Raw genomic sequence first — 16,163 nt, 5'->3', positions numbered from 1 at the left:
CGTCGCAAGCATGTTCGCACCTTCCTGATTGGGTATAGGTCAGGTGGCACGCCCTGCGTCTTATAAAGCCACGGCGTGTGCTGGAATTGCGGGCCGTTGACGAGGGAGCAGTGCCTGCCAGTGCCCCGGCGACCTCCCGGCTCTTCGTGTTGCCTGTCGCTACTCGCCGGTGGGTTTTGACCGACAACAGATAGCTAGTGTAAATAGTTGAAATTATTTTGGGTATTAATTACTTGTTAATTGTATAAATCATGCATGCATTTCTCATACCATATGCATATGCGCACATGTAGCAGCCGCGACAGAGGAGGTCGTGTTCGAGGTGGTTGCGGAGCCACAGGAGCCGCTAGAGCAGGCCCAGCAGAAGGAGAGGCGTGAGGTCCCGGCCCAAGGCCCAGTTCCCTCTAGTACCGAGCAACAACCCGAAGGCAAGCCCCGGTGCATGTCCTATTATTTTAAATTATGATTCACTATATATATATGTTTATTTATTACTTGTGCATTACGTTATAGAAATTGTCTGGATCCTTAGTTGCATGATCCCTAGGTTCTCTTGTTTTTATACTAGCATGTATAAGTCGATAGCAATGCCATGCTTAATAGGTCTCAGTAGAAGACGGGTGATTTCTTGTCACTCGCGAGATATAGGATATTTACAAGTCGAGTAATTGCCGGCTACTCGCGAGATATATAATTATCTTTATATTTCAGTATACGAGACATGGAATGCAATTTGGAAATGAATGGAAATTTGAGACCGGACGGGGAATGATGATGATATATAGGTATGGAAGCAGGACAGGGTTCCTGGTTGTTTTAGCCCCGTCTGTGTCGATTAAGGACCGGTCATGTCGGCAGTGCTGATCGGGGATTGAACTATACTAACCGCATACCGGGAGTAGGAGGTAGTCGAAACCGGTAAGTCTAGTACTGTCTCGCTTCGAAAGTACAGAACTTCTACCCACCCCTTAGGGTAGTCGAGTGGCCGCAGAGAATTGAGATGCATATGTTTACTTTTGGTGGTCTCTCGTAGGGCTCGACTGACTATATGCAGGTGGGGCGGTTCTGTAGTTCGAGGCGGGGAGGGGAATGGTTGGTGCGTGTGGTCCGACGGGGCTTATGCGTGCCGTATTGGTTAGGTCCACCTTGCAAGGTTAAATCAGATCGATTCGCCATGTCTCGCGGATATGAGAGCCTTGATCTCTTTGTCGCCTCGTAGAAATGAGTTAGAATATTAGCGATATATGATGATACTAATTTGAATCATTATTGAATGCTCCAACATGCTTACTTTAGATATGCAAACATTAATGGATAGTCTATCGATATAAAATATGCGGCTAAAATATTGAAAGTAGGGATCCACCTATAGATGTTTTTCTGCAAAACAAACCACTAGCCAGAAAAGCCGTGCATGTCTAGATATTGGGCTATGTATACCCATAGTCGGGTAAGCCTTTCTGAGTATTAGTATACTCAGAGTTTGTTGCCCCAATTATTTCAGGACACCCGGACGTCAACTTCTGCCCCTGCTGTATCAAGTTCATCCGCCGGGATGCAGAGGGGTGGGAGGTGATGGAGCGAGACCCTAGGCTAGGGAGTCGTTGGAGTGCACACTTGAGGGCTGAGTGTGCAAGTCCTCAGTTTTTGGTGTAGACCGGTCAGACCGGTCCCACTAACCGGTTAGTGGGACCGGTCTGACTGGCGGGGTGTATCAGGCAGTGGCAACCGGTCTGACCGCTGGCCCTACTCGGCTCTAACTCCATGCCAGCGCTGGCTCTGCTCTCCAACTATGGCTCCACGCAGGCGAGCGGCGCTAACTGAGGCACGCACGAAGCGACCTGGCGGCGTGGGCGGCGAGCGGAGTCAGAACGCCAAGGGGAGCAAGGGTGATGCCGCGCTGGCGTATGTGTAACTGTGTATGATGGTTCGTCTTCTATTTGACAATGGGCTTGTGATGGCCCAACTGCTTAAAGGCCCAAATCGAATCGTTATCTTCTTCCTCCGGAGACTAGACGGACGAACAGACTTCCATGGCTGTCCATGGTGCTTGGCGGAGCAGCTCAAACTCTGAGCGCCCGGGGAAGGGAAGGGGGGTTCGGGTTCGTCGCCGGCCAGGTATGGCGGTCGTCATGGCTCGCCATACTGGTGGCTCCGCCACTGGTTCGTACCATCTGCGCCCACCTTCGCGTGGGACTACCGGTGATGTTTCGATCGGACCGTGGATTGAGAAAAAATTTTCAAATTAAATCATTAAACTAATGCGTCTGATGTGTTCTAATGATGACTATTACATTTAATTTAGAGTTTTAATTTGGCGGTGCCATCACACAAGTGCGGCCAGGAGTGCCGCAGGCGCTGCCCGTCAACGCGATCGGTACGTCAGCTTCACGGTCGGGGAATTTAATTTCCAGTTCTAATTTGAATCCATCGCCGCACGCTTTCTGCTTCCGGGGGTGGTTGGCTGGGATTAGCATTTGGTTGTTAGGCGATTACATGGCTACGGACAGGTTTGGAAGATCAGGAACACGATTTGCCTATTTTGCCAAAAAAAACCAGTATATACAAAAAATCTTGAAGGCTTTATGGAGATTCTTCTTAAGCAATGAACATGCAACCCACAACTCTTTATACTAGGATGTAGGTCAACATGAGCATCTCCGAGAGCCTTTCTAAAAATCTATTCTCTAAATCATCATTTAGAAAGTCATTTGAGGAAAAATTGTTCTCTATATCCTTGTACTTTTCAATAATTTTTTTATATCTTGTATGTAGTCTAGAGAGCCATTCTCGCTCTCTATCTTTGGCTAGCGAGAAATCCGGAATAGAGAATGTTTATATTTAGATATCCAATTGAAAAAGCTGTTGGAGGATATTTTTTCACCAGAATTTCTATTTCTGTAAACTAAGAAAGATATGAAGAGTCTCTTGGAAAGGCTCCACTAACTTAGCTCTATATTGGATTCACAGTTAACCGATTATCCCAAAAAAAGCACATAACCCAGATATTAGAGGCATGCTATGTCACATGGAACGTGAGATGGTGTGGGCAGGCCCATTGAATTCAAGGGGTATTCAGTTGAATTCAGTTGAATACCCATTATTTTTAGAAAAAAAATCAAGTATAAATAGTGTATACGTGTATGTATATTTTAAAAAAAGAAAACAAAGAAAATCCCATGGATCTCTCAGTATTCTTCCCCGAAATGAACCGACCAGCCAAAAAAAACAGCCCAATGCCCCACCCCTGTCCCCCGACGCTCCCTCCTCCCACACCCTCTCTCCCTCGGCGGCGGCGCGGCGTGGCGTGGAGCGGGTGCGGCAAGCCAGCGGGGGGCGGCGAACGCGCAGACGCCAAGCGCGGCAAGCCGCGCGGCCGCGACTTGAAGGCAAGCGCAGATCGGGGCCGGCTGGGCGCAGGCGGCCGGCCATGGTGGCAAGGTTCAGGTGGCCGCCGGCGACCAGTGCCAGGCGACCAGGCGTAGGCGGCGGCGGCCGGCAGGGGCACAGTGGAGCAGCCGCGAAGGGGCCGCGCGGGGCGCGTGCAGCGGCTGCTTGGCGCCTCGGCTTGGCTGCGGGTGAGGGCCAGGCCTGGTGAGGGCCAAAGACTCCTCAGTCTTCACAGTACGTGGTGCTAGGAAGACCAGTTACAAGATAAGAAAATCGGTTAGTTAAACAACAGAGAAACAACCTGCAAGGTGCGTGCCCACGAGTTCCATATATTAACTGAAACAGAAGTGTCGATGATATTCATATGCCACTGCCTAAAACTCCTAGAATTTGACTGCAATCTCTTGTGCTGAAACAGTTGTCTGTTTCAGTTAAACAACAGAGAAACAACTCAGTCTGAAAGATCACTAAAACAAGTGTCAAGCCATTCATCTGGCAATTCACTATCCTGACAACCGAGAATAGGAGTATAACTGATGAGTGAACAACTATGCTAGGAAATTTGGAGGCACGCATGGGACTGATGCACAGATCGCTATACAACTGAAATAAAGAGCGTCAGTGAACCAAAATTTGTATATACGTGCGAGCTGAAGCCTAGATGTGTTGGTAAACATTGCCACGAAGTCACCTGCTCGACACTCGTGACAAGGCTGCTGGTCAATGACTCCCGGCGACGCTGCTGATTAATCGATGATGTTTTGACAAAACGGTATGACGGAACAACATGTGAAGAATCGGTTGGAATGTTTGAAGTAGGAAAGAAGAACAATTTGTATTGTCAATGCTCATTATGTGCTATTAATATGTACTTTGGGCTGTCAAATTTTTTACATCATTTGAAATTTTGAATATCCACCTTCCAAATCTTGGGCCCGGGTGTCATGTTCCTCGTCCGGGGAATATTTTTCCGGAGATGGGAATGCAGGAATACTTTCGATCCTGCCTTGTAAACTGTATTGCATTCTTGTTCCCTGTTCCTCGATCCCATCCAGGACCTTGGTGACTCATGCAAGCACATAATATGATTCTATAATATCTACTCTAAGGTAAAGGGAAAAACTTTTAGAACAAATAGATTGAAATCCTGTCATTATATCTAATCCAAGTATGTATTCCTTTCACAGGTTTCAAGGTAGTTTAATTTTGACTCAGTCAATCGTTTCAGTATGCTAGAGTTTAGCTTTACTAGAAGCTCTGTTTAATTTACTACTGAGTGATCGTTGATTATTTCATATTGCTCTTGTTTATCTTATGACCTTATTTGTGATTCATTATCCACATTGGTAGGGCGCCAGTGCATACAAGTTACGCCGTCGTCAAAAGTCTCCTTAATTTCTGAGGATCTGTGCGTTGGATGTGGTATTTGTGTGAAGGTTAACTCTTTCTCCACTGCAGATTACCTTAGGCTACTCAAGCTAGTTCTTAACATAACTCCTTGCAGGTATGTCCATTTAATGCTATTCAAATTATAAACCTGCCAAGGGAACTTGACAAGGAGACAACACATCGATATGGACCAAATTCATTCAAACTTCACAGGTAAAATGATTTTATAGTCAATCATATCCTTTTTTCTAAGTCTTATAAGCCTTTTCCTTTTCCAATTATTCTATTTATAAAAGATGTTTATCCCTGAATTGATTGGATATATAATGCCACCATCCCTTTCAGACCTCCTCCCCTGACCTTTCATAATCTTCTGCAGGCTGCCGTTCCAAGGCCTGGACAAGTTTTGGGCTTGGTGGGGACAAATGGTATCGGGAAGTCAACTGCACTTAAAATTCTGGCTGGAAAGATGAAGCCCAACTTGGGTAAATTCACGGTAAGTAAAATTGAGCACCTTTTTTGTCATCCTTGCAGAAGTCACTTTAAGCTATGAACTATATCTTCCAACCTTACAGGATCCCCCAAATTGGGATGACATTCTAAGGCACTTTCGTGGATCTGAACTTCAGAAATACTTCACTCGCCTTTTGGAAGACAAAATGAAGGTACTTCTACAGTTGTACTTGTTGGAGTATAAGTGAATTGGTTGGTGCATGCAACTCAGTATTACTATTATTTACTCACGAATTGTGATGTACCAAATAAATGCTAATAATTGTGCCATTTTGTTTTCTGGTGTGAGTTTTTCCTAATCATTTTTTACATTAAACATTGATCTTCTGAGCATCAAAATTTTAATAGTCAATTTTGTTCATATCCAATTACATTTTACAATTGAAATAGAAGTTTTTGATAAAATTTGGATGATGCTAATGTAACAGATAGTTAGTATATTTCTTTTAATTTTTCTAACATCTACTACTCCCTCTATTTTTCTTTCTCAACGTATCCTTCAAGTTTGGTGCTCTGATGGCCATGATTAATTCCTAGTCCACTCAGGGACGAAGCTAGAGCTCAAACAACCCTGGTGCACTGCTTAGTATTTTATTCTAAGGACCGGAGAATTCTAGCACTGATAGTGAAAAAATTTGTTTGTACCCTGGTGCCAGTGCACCAGGCACCATGAACGTGGCTTCGCCCCTGACTCCACTAGGAAATGCAATATTTATTTGGCATAGCTTTTGAGGTCATGTAACATATGTTATCATGGAAACTCTTCTATTCTGTGGCTGCACATAGTTATAAGTAGTAAATATATGCGTTATGTGTTCCCTCTAATGTGTCTTAATGCAGGCAGTTATTAAATATCAATACCTCGATCATATCCCAAAGTCTGTTGAAGGGAAGGTTGGTGACCTTCTTAACAAGAAAGATGAGAGACAAGTCAAAGATACATTGTGTGACATTCTTGAACTGAAACAAGTAATGGACCGAAATGTCTCAGATTTATCTGGTGGCGAGCTCCAGAGATTTGCAATTGCTGCCCGAGCTATGGAAAATGCAGATATTTATATGTTCGATGAGCCATCCTGCTATCTGGATGTGAAACAGAGGCTGAAAGCCGCACAAGTCATTCGTTCGTTACTTCATCCCAAAAAGTAATGAAAGCTTTGAAACTTCTGTTATTTCAAACTATGTCTTATGTACTGTGGATGACGGCTTGCTTTGTTTTTAGAATTTTTTGTACCTGTTTCTTTATGTTCTCAGGTCTGAATAGATTACTCTGTTTCTGTAACAGCCAAAGAAAGCTGAGGACAAGCCCCAGGCCTAATCTCCATGCCAGGTTCCCCTTTGATGTTCATGGTTAACTGAGGGCATTTGTACACCCACAAACATTTCCCAATCATTTCATGGGAAAAATTCTCTCCTCGGTCCAACTTGGGAACATTTTCAGGTGGTTGTTGTTGGTGGTTCAAGTTTGTTTGGCTCACCCACTTGGATTTGTACTAATACAATACAAATGTAGCTCATGCCATTCCAATGTGCATGCTGTGAACGAATTTCTTTATAATAATCAGCTGTCATAGCCTTGATGTAGTGTTTTCTGCTCCACGGTAAATGTTTCAGCGAGGTACATATTACAGTTGAATGCCTTTGAACGGATCAGGGATTAATTCAGCAGTTCATTCGACATAGTGCATAGAGAACAAAAATCCTATTCTGGTTCCTGTGCCTTCCAGAAAATTGGAAAATTGAAACATTGTTGTAGATTTCAGGCGAACACAACGAACTTTTCATATGAATAAAAATGCGACAGACCACAACAGACGCGGGGTTAATCCCAACTCCAAACCTAATCATCTTGTCTGGGCTGGAGGGGTTAATCCACCATCATCTTATTTCGCACAACATGATGTCTCAGTTTGATAAAGTGGAACAATCACGTCCAACCAAAATTCATAGAATGATCCCATAATGAAGTATCTAAATGGTTTGATTTCTCAAACTAATACGAATTATTTTTCATGAGACAGCGAATTATTTTTCATGTGATCCCAGATCACACGTGGAGGCTAAAAATTGAAGGAAGAACATAGCAAGGTGATCATCATGAGGCAGCGATGTTGGTTATATGTCCCGTCGGCCTGGCCCATCAAACCTGCATAAGTAGAGAACATTTGATTTGCAAAAGGACTATTCTCCAAAAACGAGAATGTAAATGGAACTGCAAGCGCTAGTCGGAGTGCTAAACATGTTTGAAATTGCTGTGGACAAAATATAACTAGCCCACATATAATCTCACATGTGAAAACAAGACAATTTAAAGGTGCAATCCACAAGTTTCCTAAAATACTATTTGGATCATAATTCATACTGAAACCAAGTCACATACGTACCGTTACTTCCATCTCCTCCGGGGCTGCTCAATCTCCGTCAATTTTGGGCAGCCTCGAATGTATACTGTATTTATGTCCACCAATTGAGACAAGGTCTGGACACTCCTCAATCTCCAATTTCCGGAGTGACCTGAGATTTCTGCTCCAAAGTTCGCCTGGAATGGACACTATACCTTGGCATGATTTCATCGTTAGTGACTGAAGGGAGGTTAGGTTCTCTAGGCAGCACATAGGAGACCAGGCAGAGAAATCCCCACAACTGTATAAGTCAAGCTTCTGGAGGGACGGTGGTAACACCATTGCACTTTGCCAGTAGAGACGTGGACACCATACAATCTCCAAATTCTTCAGAAAAGGAAAACTCTCAAATTTTTTGGTGGGCAGGTATAGCAAAACACAAGACCGAATAGTAATACTCTCGATGGCAGGGAGGCACTCATGTGTTAGGAGGTCATCAATACTTTCCAGCTTGCTGCAGAATTCTATAGTTAGGTCAGTGAGTAACGGGAATTTGGCGGTGCTGCCTCTGGCCAAGCCAAGGGAAAGGCAATGACCGATGTGCTCAGATTCTCTAATAAATTTCAGACAATTACAATGACCGATGTGGAGCCTCTGCAGTACTGGAAGACTCCACTTTTCTAGTTCAATCGATGGCAGCTGGGAGGAATATATATGCAAGAAGGTGAGGGAACTACAATCAATGTTGAATCCAAAAATCTCTTTCAGCACGAGCTTCTTTGCGGACGGGGCCGAAAGATGCGTCATTTTTGGACAGTTGGACACTCTTATTTCTTCAAGGGAAGGGGACCATTCAATTGGTACTGATTTTACACTCGCGCAATTTTCAATAACTATTTTGCTGATGGCTGGTACAGAAGTCGTTGGATGTAGAAATTGTTCCAGGCTTGATAAGTTTTGACACCCTTTAATGCTTACCTCTGTTAATAATGAGAAAATGGTCCCGGCTCTGCTAATATTATTGTTGTCAACTGTCGCCGCAGGTAACTCAGAAAATGACATGGCCTCGGGTTCATCACAATCACGAAACCAGCTATGAAGATATTCACCTGGATAACCCTCAATCCGCACAGACTTGATGTTGGTGGGAGGCTGTAGAGCTTGAAGTACTTCTGTCTCATTGTGCGCTGGGCATCTTAACGAAGACCATATCAGAGTCAGACTATTCAGATATTCTTTCTTCTTGAGTTCGGATTCTGCTGCACGATTCTTGCTTATTGCACCAAGATTGTATATAGTCAAATCTCTTGTAATTTGATTCAAATTATTTATTATAAACCGAATGTGCTCTCCCCACTCTGCAGCATCAATTTCCATTTGAGGAATATCTGGTTCAAACTCAAACTTTTTCAGATTGATCAGCTTACTGACACCTCTTGGTAATCTTCCAAAGTTGCATTTCCTAGCATATAAAATCTGCAAGTTATAGAGGCTAGAGAATGATGAAGGAAAGCTGTCAAAATGGCAACCTCCGGATATTTCAAGGTACCGGAGATGCTTCAGATTACCAATACTCTCTGGTAGGCCCTTCGTGGAGGCAAAAAAAATCACACGCAGGTACTGAAGTCCACTAAACCAGCGACCCACCGCTGGATACAAAGTCCCACTTCCTAAAGACTTGTTGCAAAGTAGGGTGCGCAGCTTTTTGTGCTTGCATAGGCTCAATAAGTTCGAAAGTTTAACATCATTGCTTCTGAGTATTGATAGATGGCGAACATTTTGCGGAACCATTTCAATATCACTTGCATTCTTTACAATGAAACAGTCCTCCTTCGAAACTAGCTGTGCCATGTCATGCATCAAGTCATGTATTACATACTTACCACGGAGTTTTTGGAAGAAGGACAAATTTACAAGGTCTTCAAAGTATTGACCACCAATATGTTGAAGTGGGATGCTGCCTTGAGGTTCTACAAATCCTTCTGCCACCCAAATTTCAGCAAGACTAGATTTGTCAAAATTGTAATCTTTGGGGTATGTAGCACAGAATGAGAAGCATCTCTTCAAATTAAAAGGTAGATACATGTAGCTCAACCGAAGAGCTGGCAAAATATCAGTCTCCTTTTGTCTAAGCTGCCACAGTTCACTATTTAGTATATCATTCCAGTGTGCAGGGTTAAGGCTCTTTCGTAATAGCCTTCCAATAGTTTTAGCAGCTAAAGGAGTGCCCTTCAACTTTGGAAGTATGCTTTTACCAATCTGTTCTAATTTTGGATCAATGTGATAATCCTCAGACCCAAACACACACATTTTGAAAAACTGCCAAAATACATCATTTTGTAAGCCTTCCAATGCAAATGTGTTCATTGTGCCCACTATATCAGCAACCTCTACAAACCTTGTGGTCACTAACAACATACTTCCCTGAAGTACATTTGTGAGAGGTGCACAAAATTTTCTCCAACAACCTTCATTCAAGGCATTAGGCCAAATGTCGTCGAGGATAAGTAAGAACCTCTTTTTTCCAACTTCACCAGCAAGAATTTTTTGAAGATCATCTAAATTATCAGCCGTTGCCTCTTTACCAGATAGAGATTTTATGAGAATTTTAGTAAACCTCTCCTCATCAAATTCATCAGAGACGCAAATCCATATGATGTTGTCAAAGTGGGATTTGACCCTTTGTAGGGTGGTGATCTCTTGGGCTAGAGTAGTTTTTCCAACACCCCCGATTCCAACTATTGGCAAAACAGGAACATATGCTATCCTTGGTTCACTGTTTGCTGCATGAGAAGATCTCTTCCGTTTTGAAGAAGACTCTTTACTGCAGTTCGGTACACCAAGCAATCGGATCACCTCCCTCAGTTCCTTCTCACGACCAAATATCTTTGGCTCAGTGCGGAAAGAAGTGGTTACTGGCCTGAGCGATTTGTCAAACTGTGGTGTTTCCTCATGCAAGCCCATCTTCTCAAGCTGGCTAGAAAGATTACTAAGCCTTTTCTGGATATCAACCACTTTGTTGAAGCTTCCTTGAGTGACGCTGTGAAAGAAGTCAATGAAAGGAGGGTGGGTTGCATTGCCCTCAATTTTCACCTTCAGATCATACCATCTGAACTCATCCAGAAGGTCCTCTGCATCATACACTGCATCCTTGAGATTTGGAAGGAGCTGTTCCACACCAGGTACATGGCTCTTCCACTCTGCTCTATCAATAAGGTTGTACATTGCTGGTAGAGTATCACGTAGACGTTGAAGGTCACTCTGCAACTGCAATACGTCATCTTCTTTAAGTTTTTCCTCTTGTGACCCGTTCCACTGGGAACGCATATACGAGGCAGCAGATCCGAGCAATTGGAAAAAATTACCAAACTCATTGATGCCGTTAATTATCCCAATGGCCTTTGATAGGCTCATGTTGGTTGGACTCTGAAGATCTTGCTATCCTGGAGAAATAATGGGCGTATTAAGCATTGGATGAGTAAATCCTTATGAATCATGATTTGGATTCCATACGTACGTGAATGTTGTAAATCGATCTTACTTGTGCAATACATACGAGACAGGGACTTCCACGAAGGGAAGTAAAGACTCAGAGATGGTGATGTCAGATGCTCTGAACTTGCAGTGGCAGCTGTAGGTTCTGCTGATCGATCTGTCTGCAGGACTGAAGGGCCCCTTTCCTAGAAAGGCGTGATCAGGGCATCAGGCAAGTAGGCAATCACACCTGACATTTGTTCAGCGGAAAAATAAGAAAACTTGGCAAGGAAACTGAGAAGGACGATGTGAGGACAGTGGCCTTGATCGACTTACTTGCTGGACTCTGAGGATGGGTCCGTCGGAGGAGCAGATTATTGGCTTTCTTTTCACTGACCTAAAGTAGATACAGTGATCCTGCAACAATAATTCTTGTAATCTAGCAGCTAGCAAACTTTGTAAAATTATTAAGCAACAGTCCGTTTGCTCTGGACAATTCCTGTAAAGAGAGAAGGTACTGGATCAGAAGATGAATGGATGGATCTGCGTTATTATTAGAAGATGAAGGATTAGATGCTTACTGGAAAGATAAACTGGGAGGAGGCTGCTGATGATTTCGTATCCTTCCTCGGAGCAGGAAGTGAGCTCAACTCTGTCCCCGGGTGCTGCTCAGCCTCGAAGGTGCAAGGGATCGAGATGGGAAGCTTTGTTTCTGCAACTTTGGAACAGATGCCAATACAGACATCTATCTATCTATTATATTATTAAAGGAGTGTTAAAAGAAGCCACCACGTTCGCCGAGAGAGTCTAGAAATTCCCACATTAATCTAAAAAAGAGAAGAATTTACACCGTTGGATTTTATGAAGATCTAACGGTTCAAACAAACTCAAGAGTCATATCAAATACGATTAATAAATAGCTAATTTCGGATTTAAAAAATTAAGGAAAATTAAGACATGGCAAAGAGTCCATGCTGAATACTATTAGTAAATAGTTTAATTCGGAATTAAAAAAATAAGGAAATTAGGGCTTAATCAAAGAGTCCATGTCCAATTTAATGAGATGCAATATTTTAAACTACCAAAAAGTGTCTGTATCCAATTAAAGTTAAATACAGGGTCCGCATGACATAAAAACTCATGTTACCATCTATGTCTCGCATTAACCTTCCTTAAAGATGCAAAAAAATGGCAGCAGCATAAGCGTGACAACACGACCATAGTTGTATTGTATTGGTGCTATTGAAAGAGATAATTGCTTTGAAAAATCTTTGGAACGCCCTGCACTACGACGCGGCCATAGTCTTTGCCCGAGATTCCGAATCACAACTTTTTGAGTCTCAAGAACGTCATGCAGAGCTGCATGAAGCACACTGGATTCTACTCAAAATCATTGCCGAACTCAATCAATCCATTTCTTATGGAGCAACCAAACGTCAAGATAGGGACGAAAAAATAATGATGATGCGCAGAGTTTCACATATTGCAATCTATTGCAAGACCATTGGCACCTTATGATTGTAAGTGTGGGCCAATGAATACGCAGACGAATTAATGTGAGAGAAATATGATTGTAATAATTACTTGGATAAAGGGTAAAGCATCGAAACCTACAAATAAATGTGACTATTATTAGCTCAATCTAAATAGATGCATGGGAAAAATCAGGGAGTTAGTCATGTGAGGAATCAAATAGCATAAATAATTATTAACATTATTATCCCCATCTAATCTTCTATAAGTACACACTAGGCATGGAACACAAATGTGATCGATACCTCTAAAGAAGTATATAGAAAGAGAAGAGAAAAAGATAAAGAAGCACCAAGATTGAACGGGTAAGGAAAGTAGAAAAAGGAGAATAGAAAAAGAAGGCAGGAAAAATGAGAAAATGAGGGCAAAAGAACAGGACAAAAGTGAATTTATTGGTTTAGTCTATAAATAATATCATTAGAATGAGAAAAATATTAAATTATAGCCATGTCCTGTTGGACATTTGACATCTTTCATATATTCATGAAAAAATAGAAGAAGCGGTTCTACCGAACGGTTTTCAAAACAGCTCTATATCCATAAAAAAGCTGCTCCATCAAAGAAGCCACAACTGAAATTATTTTAGCCACAGATACAGGCCTGAAGCCCTGCTAATCTATCTCAAAGTCGATTCCCTACAGTACAAAATCAAATGATTCAAACAAATGTACGTTATCGATGCTCCTCTTCGCTCAGAAAAAAAAACCCCGAGGCACAATACTAAACAGGAAACTTCTCCATTAAATGCATCGGATGCGATACACACTAATCGATTTCAAATATACCGAGGAACAAAATAGAAGACAGAGAAATCAATAAAAATTGCTAGAGAAAATGAAAAATAAAGAAAAGAGTTAGAAACAACAACAAAGATATATATGGAACTATCTATCATCGAGATGACAAAACTCTAAAGTAGACCAATATATGCAGTCATATGGGCTAAAAATAAATAAATTGTGCAGTAACCAAAGTGGGAAAAATAATAATAGGTTCGGTTAAATAAAAAATTTAAAACATATATGCATTAACATAGCACGCATATATATAAGTTTTGTATAACATTTATTTACCAAAGGCAGCAGGAGGCCTCAACTTATTTTTTAACATAACTTTTTTTTTGTCTAATCCATGATCATTTTTATTTCGCTCCGATGATGAGTCAGGTCTAGATCTGCTAGATGCTACTTAAGTGCTCTAACAACTACACTAGATATATTTTCGCTAAATATTAATCAAAATATTGCAAGATACAAATCGAACTCCAATATCTAAGTTACAGATTGTTGGCAAACACAACTATCAAATACATATAAATATATTTCATAATTATAAAAAACTTTATATGAATACAATTATGTACAATTTGCTCCGTATTCAAGGTGATCCAAAATTGAATTCAATCCTCAAATTTAGATTTTGCAGGTTTAAGTACTAAAATATGCAACTATAATATAGAATAAAGCAACATAAAAAGTGATGATTGATATGAACTCCTATGCATAGAAAGCTGCAAGTATTATAATATTCAACAAGAGCAAATGAGAGGTAAATAAATTATAAAATAAATCTCTTCTGTCAATGTAAATATTTTTAATGAATTAAATAAAAAAACTAGCTACCCGCGCTATTAGCGCGGGCCACCTTGCTAGTTCTTTAGTAATTAATGTGGTATATATATGTCATCGCAACTAATCGGCTGACCCAGGAAAACAACATTGAATATCCACCTCCACCCATACTTATAAGTAGATCTTACGCAATACATACAAGGCAGCACGGACTTACACAAAAGCGATGTAAGACTGAGGCTTGGAGATCCTGTGGACACCGAAGTGTACAAATAAACCAGTGGTAGGTTTTGCTGTTCGTTCAGCCTGCAAGACCGCGATGTCATATTTATAAAACTTGCAGATGTTTCTTAATGTAACCGTAAACAGCAGAGAGAGACATACGCGTCGTAAAGAGGCCCAGGCTTGCGAGATGCAAATCAGATGCTCCTGTCCTTCTGGTCCACTTCCATCACTGATACTGTGCGCATCGGCAAGACTCGTTGCTGTCCTTAGTTCTTGGTGCTTGTGACTGACCGGTGGCAGAATTGGGTGATAGCTTTGCTAGGACACCAGCAAAACCAGATGTGTATGCAACCACCTGCTGTCTGTCGATAGAAAATTCAGATAGACTAAGACAAATGTAAAACAAAACTGAAAAAACTCGAAGTAGTCAAGCTGGTAGGCTTACAGGCTCGATAGCGAGTACTGGTTTCTTGGAACAGATTAACTCGCCTTCAGGTTACCACAGAGATGGAGAGATACTCCATGTGATCAAGCTGGTTGGCTTACAGGCTCGATCGGGAGTATTAGTTCAGACTGAATTGGGAGCAGCAGCTCTGCGAAACTGAATAACAATTCTCATCCCCCAAGTCAAAAAGGCTTTGTGGGGAGACGGGAGAGAGTTCATGCTTTATGGCCGACCAGAGTCATCAGTACTCTTTCCGATAAAAAAAGGGGGCTCACCGCTCACTATGAACGTATTTGATGCGTTCCTTACATTAGTGATTCCTTTTTAATATGCGAAACTTGCAAATGGGCCTTAAACATATACTACTTGTATACACAGGAGAGAGTGACGTACGGGTAGGGAATTAAGACTGAGGTTTGGTGATGCGTCCGGAGCTTCAGGTGCTCAGTCTCTTGCTGGGACAGGGGTGATCTGACGTCCAGATCTTTGGTTTGTTCAGACGAAAATCGACCAAGGGGAAGTATAAGAACGAAGAAACCTGAGTGAGGCTGGTCGGCTTACACTGCTGGTTTGTGACAGGATGGACCGTCCGAGCAGATCTGCTTCCCTAACAAAGTAACAATCCACTTCCAGATCTGCTAGAGTGACAGCTGCAACGCTGCTTCCTGCAAAGTTGAAACAGAGCTGAAAATGGTAGCCCGAGCTTAGAAATCAGTAAGCCAGCATGCATCTGCTGCATACAAAAGCACCAGAGAACTACGAGGGGGAAGTTTGCTTACTGGCTAGATGGATTCGGAGGCTAATTCATTTTCCATGGAAGCAGGATTGCTGGGGTCTTGCCTTTGGTTCCTGCTGTCGACGACTCTCAGGAGTCTGGAGGTCTTGCCTTGCCGTGTTGCTGCCGTATATGCGAAAGGGGGAGGAACTTGTCATGCAACTTGTGAAAGACTGCAACACTAATTATTGCTGCCTCAAGTTACGGTGTTGCCCCTGGAGCGAGAGCCTGGCTACCCTTAAGATGTTACACGGGCCACCCTCTCCGCGGCACAAAATACTGTTCAGCATGACAGGTTGCAGTTTACATTATATTTCAGTCCTAAAAAAATGAAACTGTGTCGTCCATATTTACAAATGGATTGAAGAATTTGTCATTTACATCTTGCCATGCAGTTTCTTCTCTTTCGCGCTGTCTTTCCTCGAAACTGAGGAAATTGCTGCTTATTGACACGACACCCGAGGTGTACAAATAAACCAGTGGTAGGTTTTGCTGCTCGAAAAGTT

At 42.2% G+C, this 16,163-nt stretch overlaps 1 protein-coding gene and 1 long non-coding RNA gene across 36 annotated transcripts in view; one reads left to right on the top strand and one right to left on the bottom strand.

Moving 5' to 3' along the window:
- The window catches only part of LOC120655415 (putative disease resistance protein RGA4), a 126,698-nt gene extending 110,806 nt beyond the window's left edge, over positions 1–15,892 (bottom strand). For 14 of the 35 annotated variants that reach the window (XM_039933222.1, XM_039933213.1, XM_039933228.1 and 11 more), the window contains exons 1-7: positions 15,662–15,887; positions 15,444–15,566; positions 14,883–15,353; positions 14,597–14,799; positions 14,430–14,518; positions 11,690–11,935; positions 11,445–11,607 (exon numbers count right to left, since the gene is read on the bottom strand). Coding sequence is in view for 4 of the 35 variants with exons in the window: in XM_039933251.1 (XP_039789185.1) it covers positions 7,704–11,048 (3,345 nt within the window). In the remaining 31 variants the exon portion in view is untranslated. Of the gene's footprint in view, positions 1–7,023; positions 7,439–7,676; positions 11,078–11,151; positions 11,359–11,444; positions 11,608–11,689; positions 14,519–14,596; positions 14,800–14,882; positions 15,367–15,443; positions 15,567–15,661 lie in introns of those variants that run through there. The other 21 variants (XM_039933251.1, XM_039933252.1, XM_039933250.1 and 18 more) reach the window with 21 other exon arrangements.
- Positions 5,165–6,436, top strand: LOC120655432. The gene is made up of 3 exons (XR_005667499.1): positions 5,165–5,275; positions 5,355–5,444; positions 6,137–6,436. It is a non-coding gene; the product is annotated as an uncharacterized LOC120655432 (long non-coding RNA).
- Positions 15,893–16,163: the final 271 nt, after the last annotated feature.

Source organism: Panicum virgatum, chromosome 1N (genome assembly GCF_016808335.1).
Source record: "Panicum virgatum strain AP13 chromosome 1N, P.virgatum_v5, whole genome shotgun sequence".
Taxonomy (NCBI): domain Eukaryota; kingdom Viridiplantae; phylum Streptophyta; class Magnoliopsida; order Poales; family Poaceae; genus Panicum; species Panicum virgatum.
Note: the sequence above shows the minus strand (reverse complement) of the source record. Positions and strands in the feature narration are given on the sequence as shown.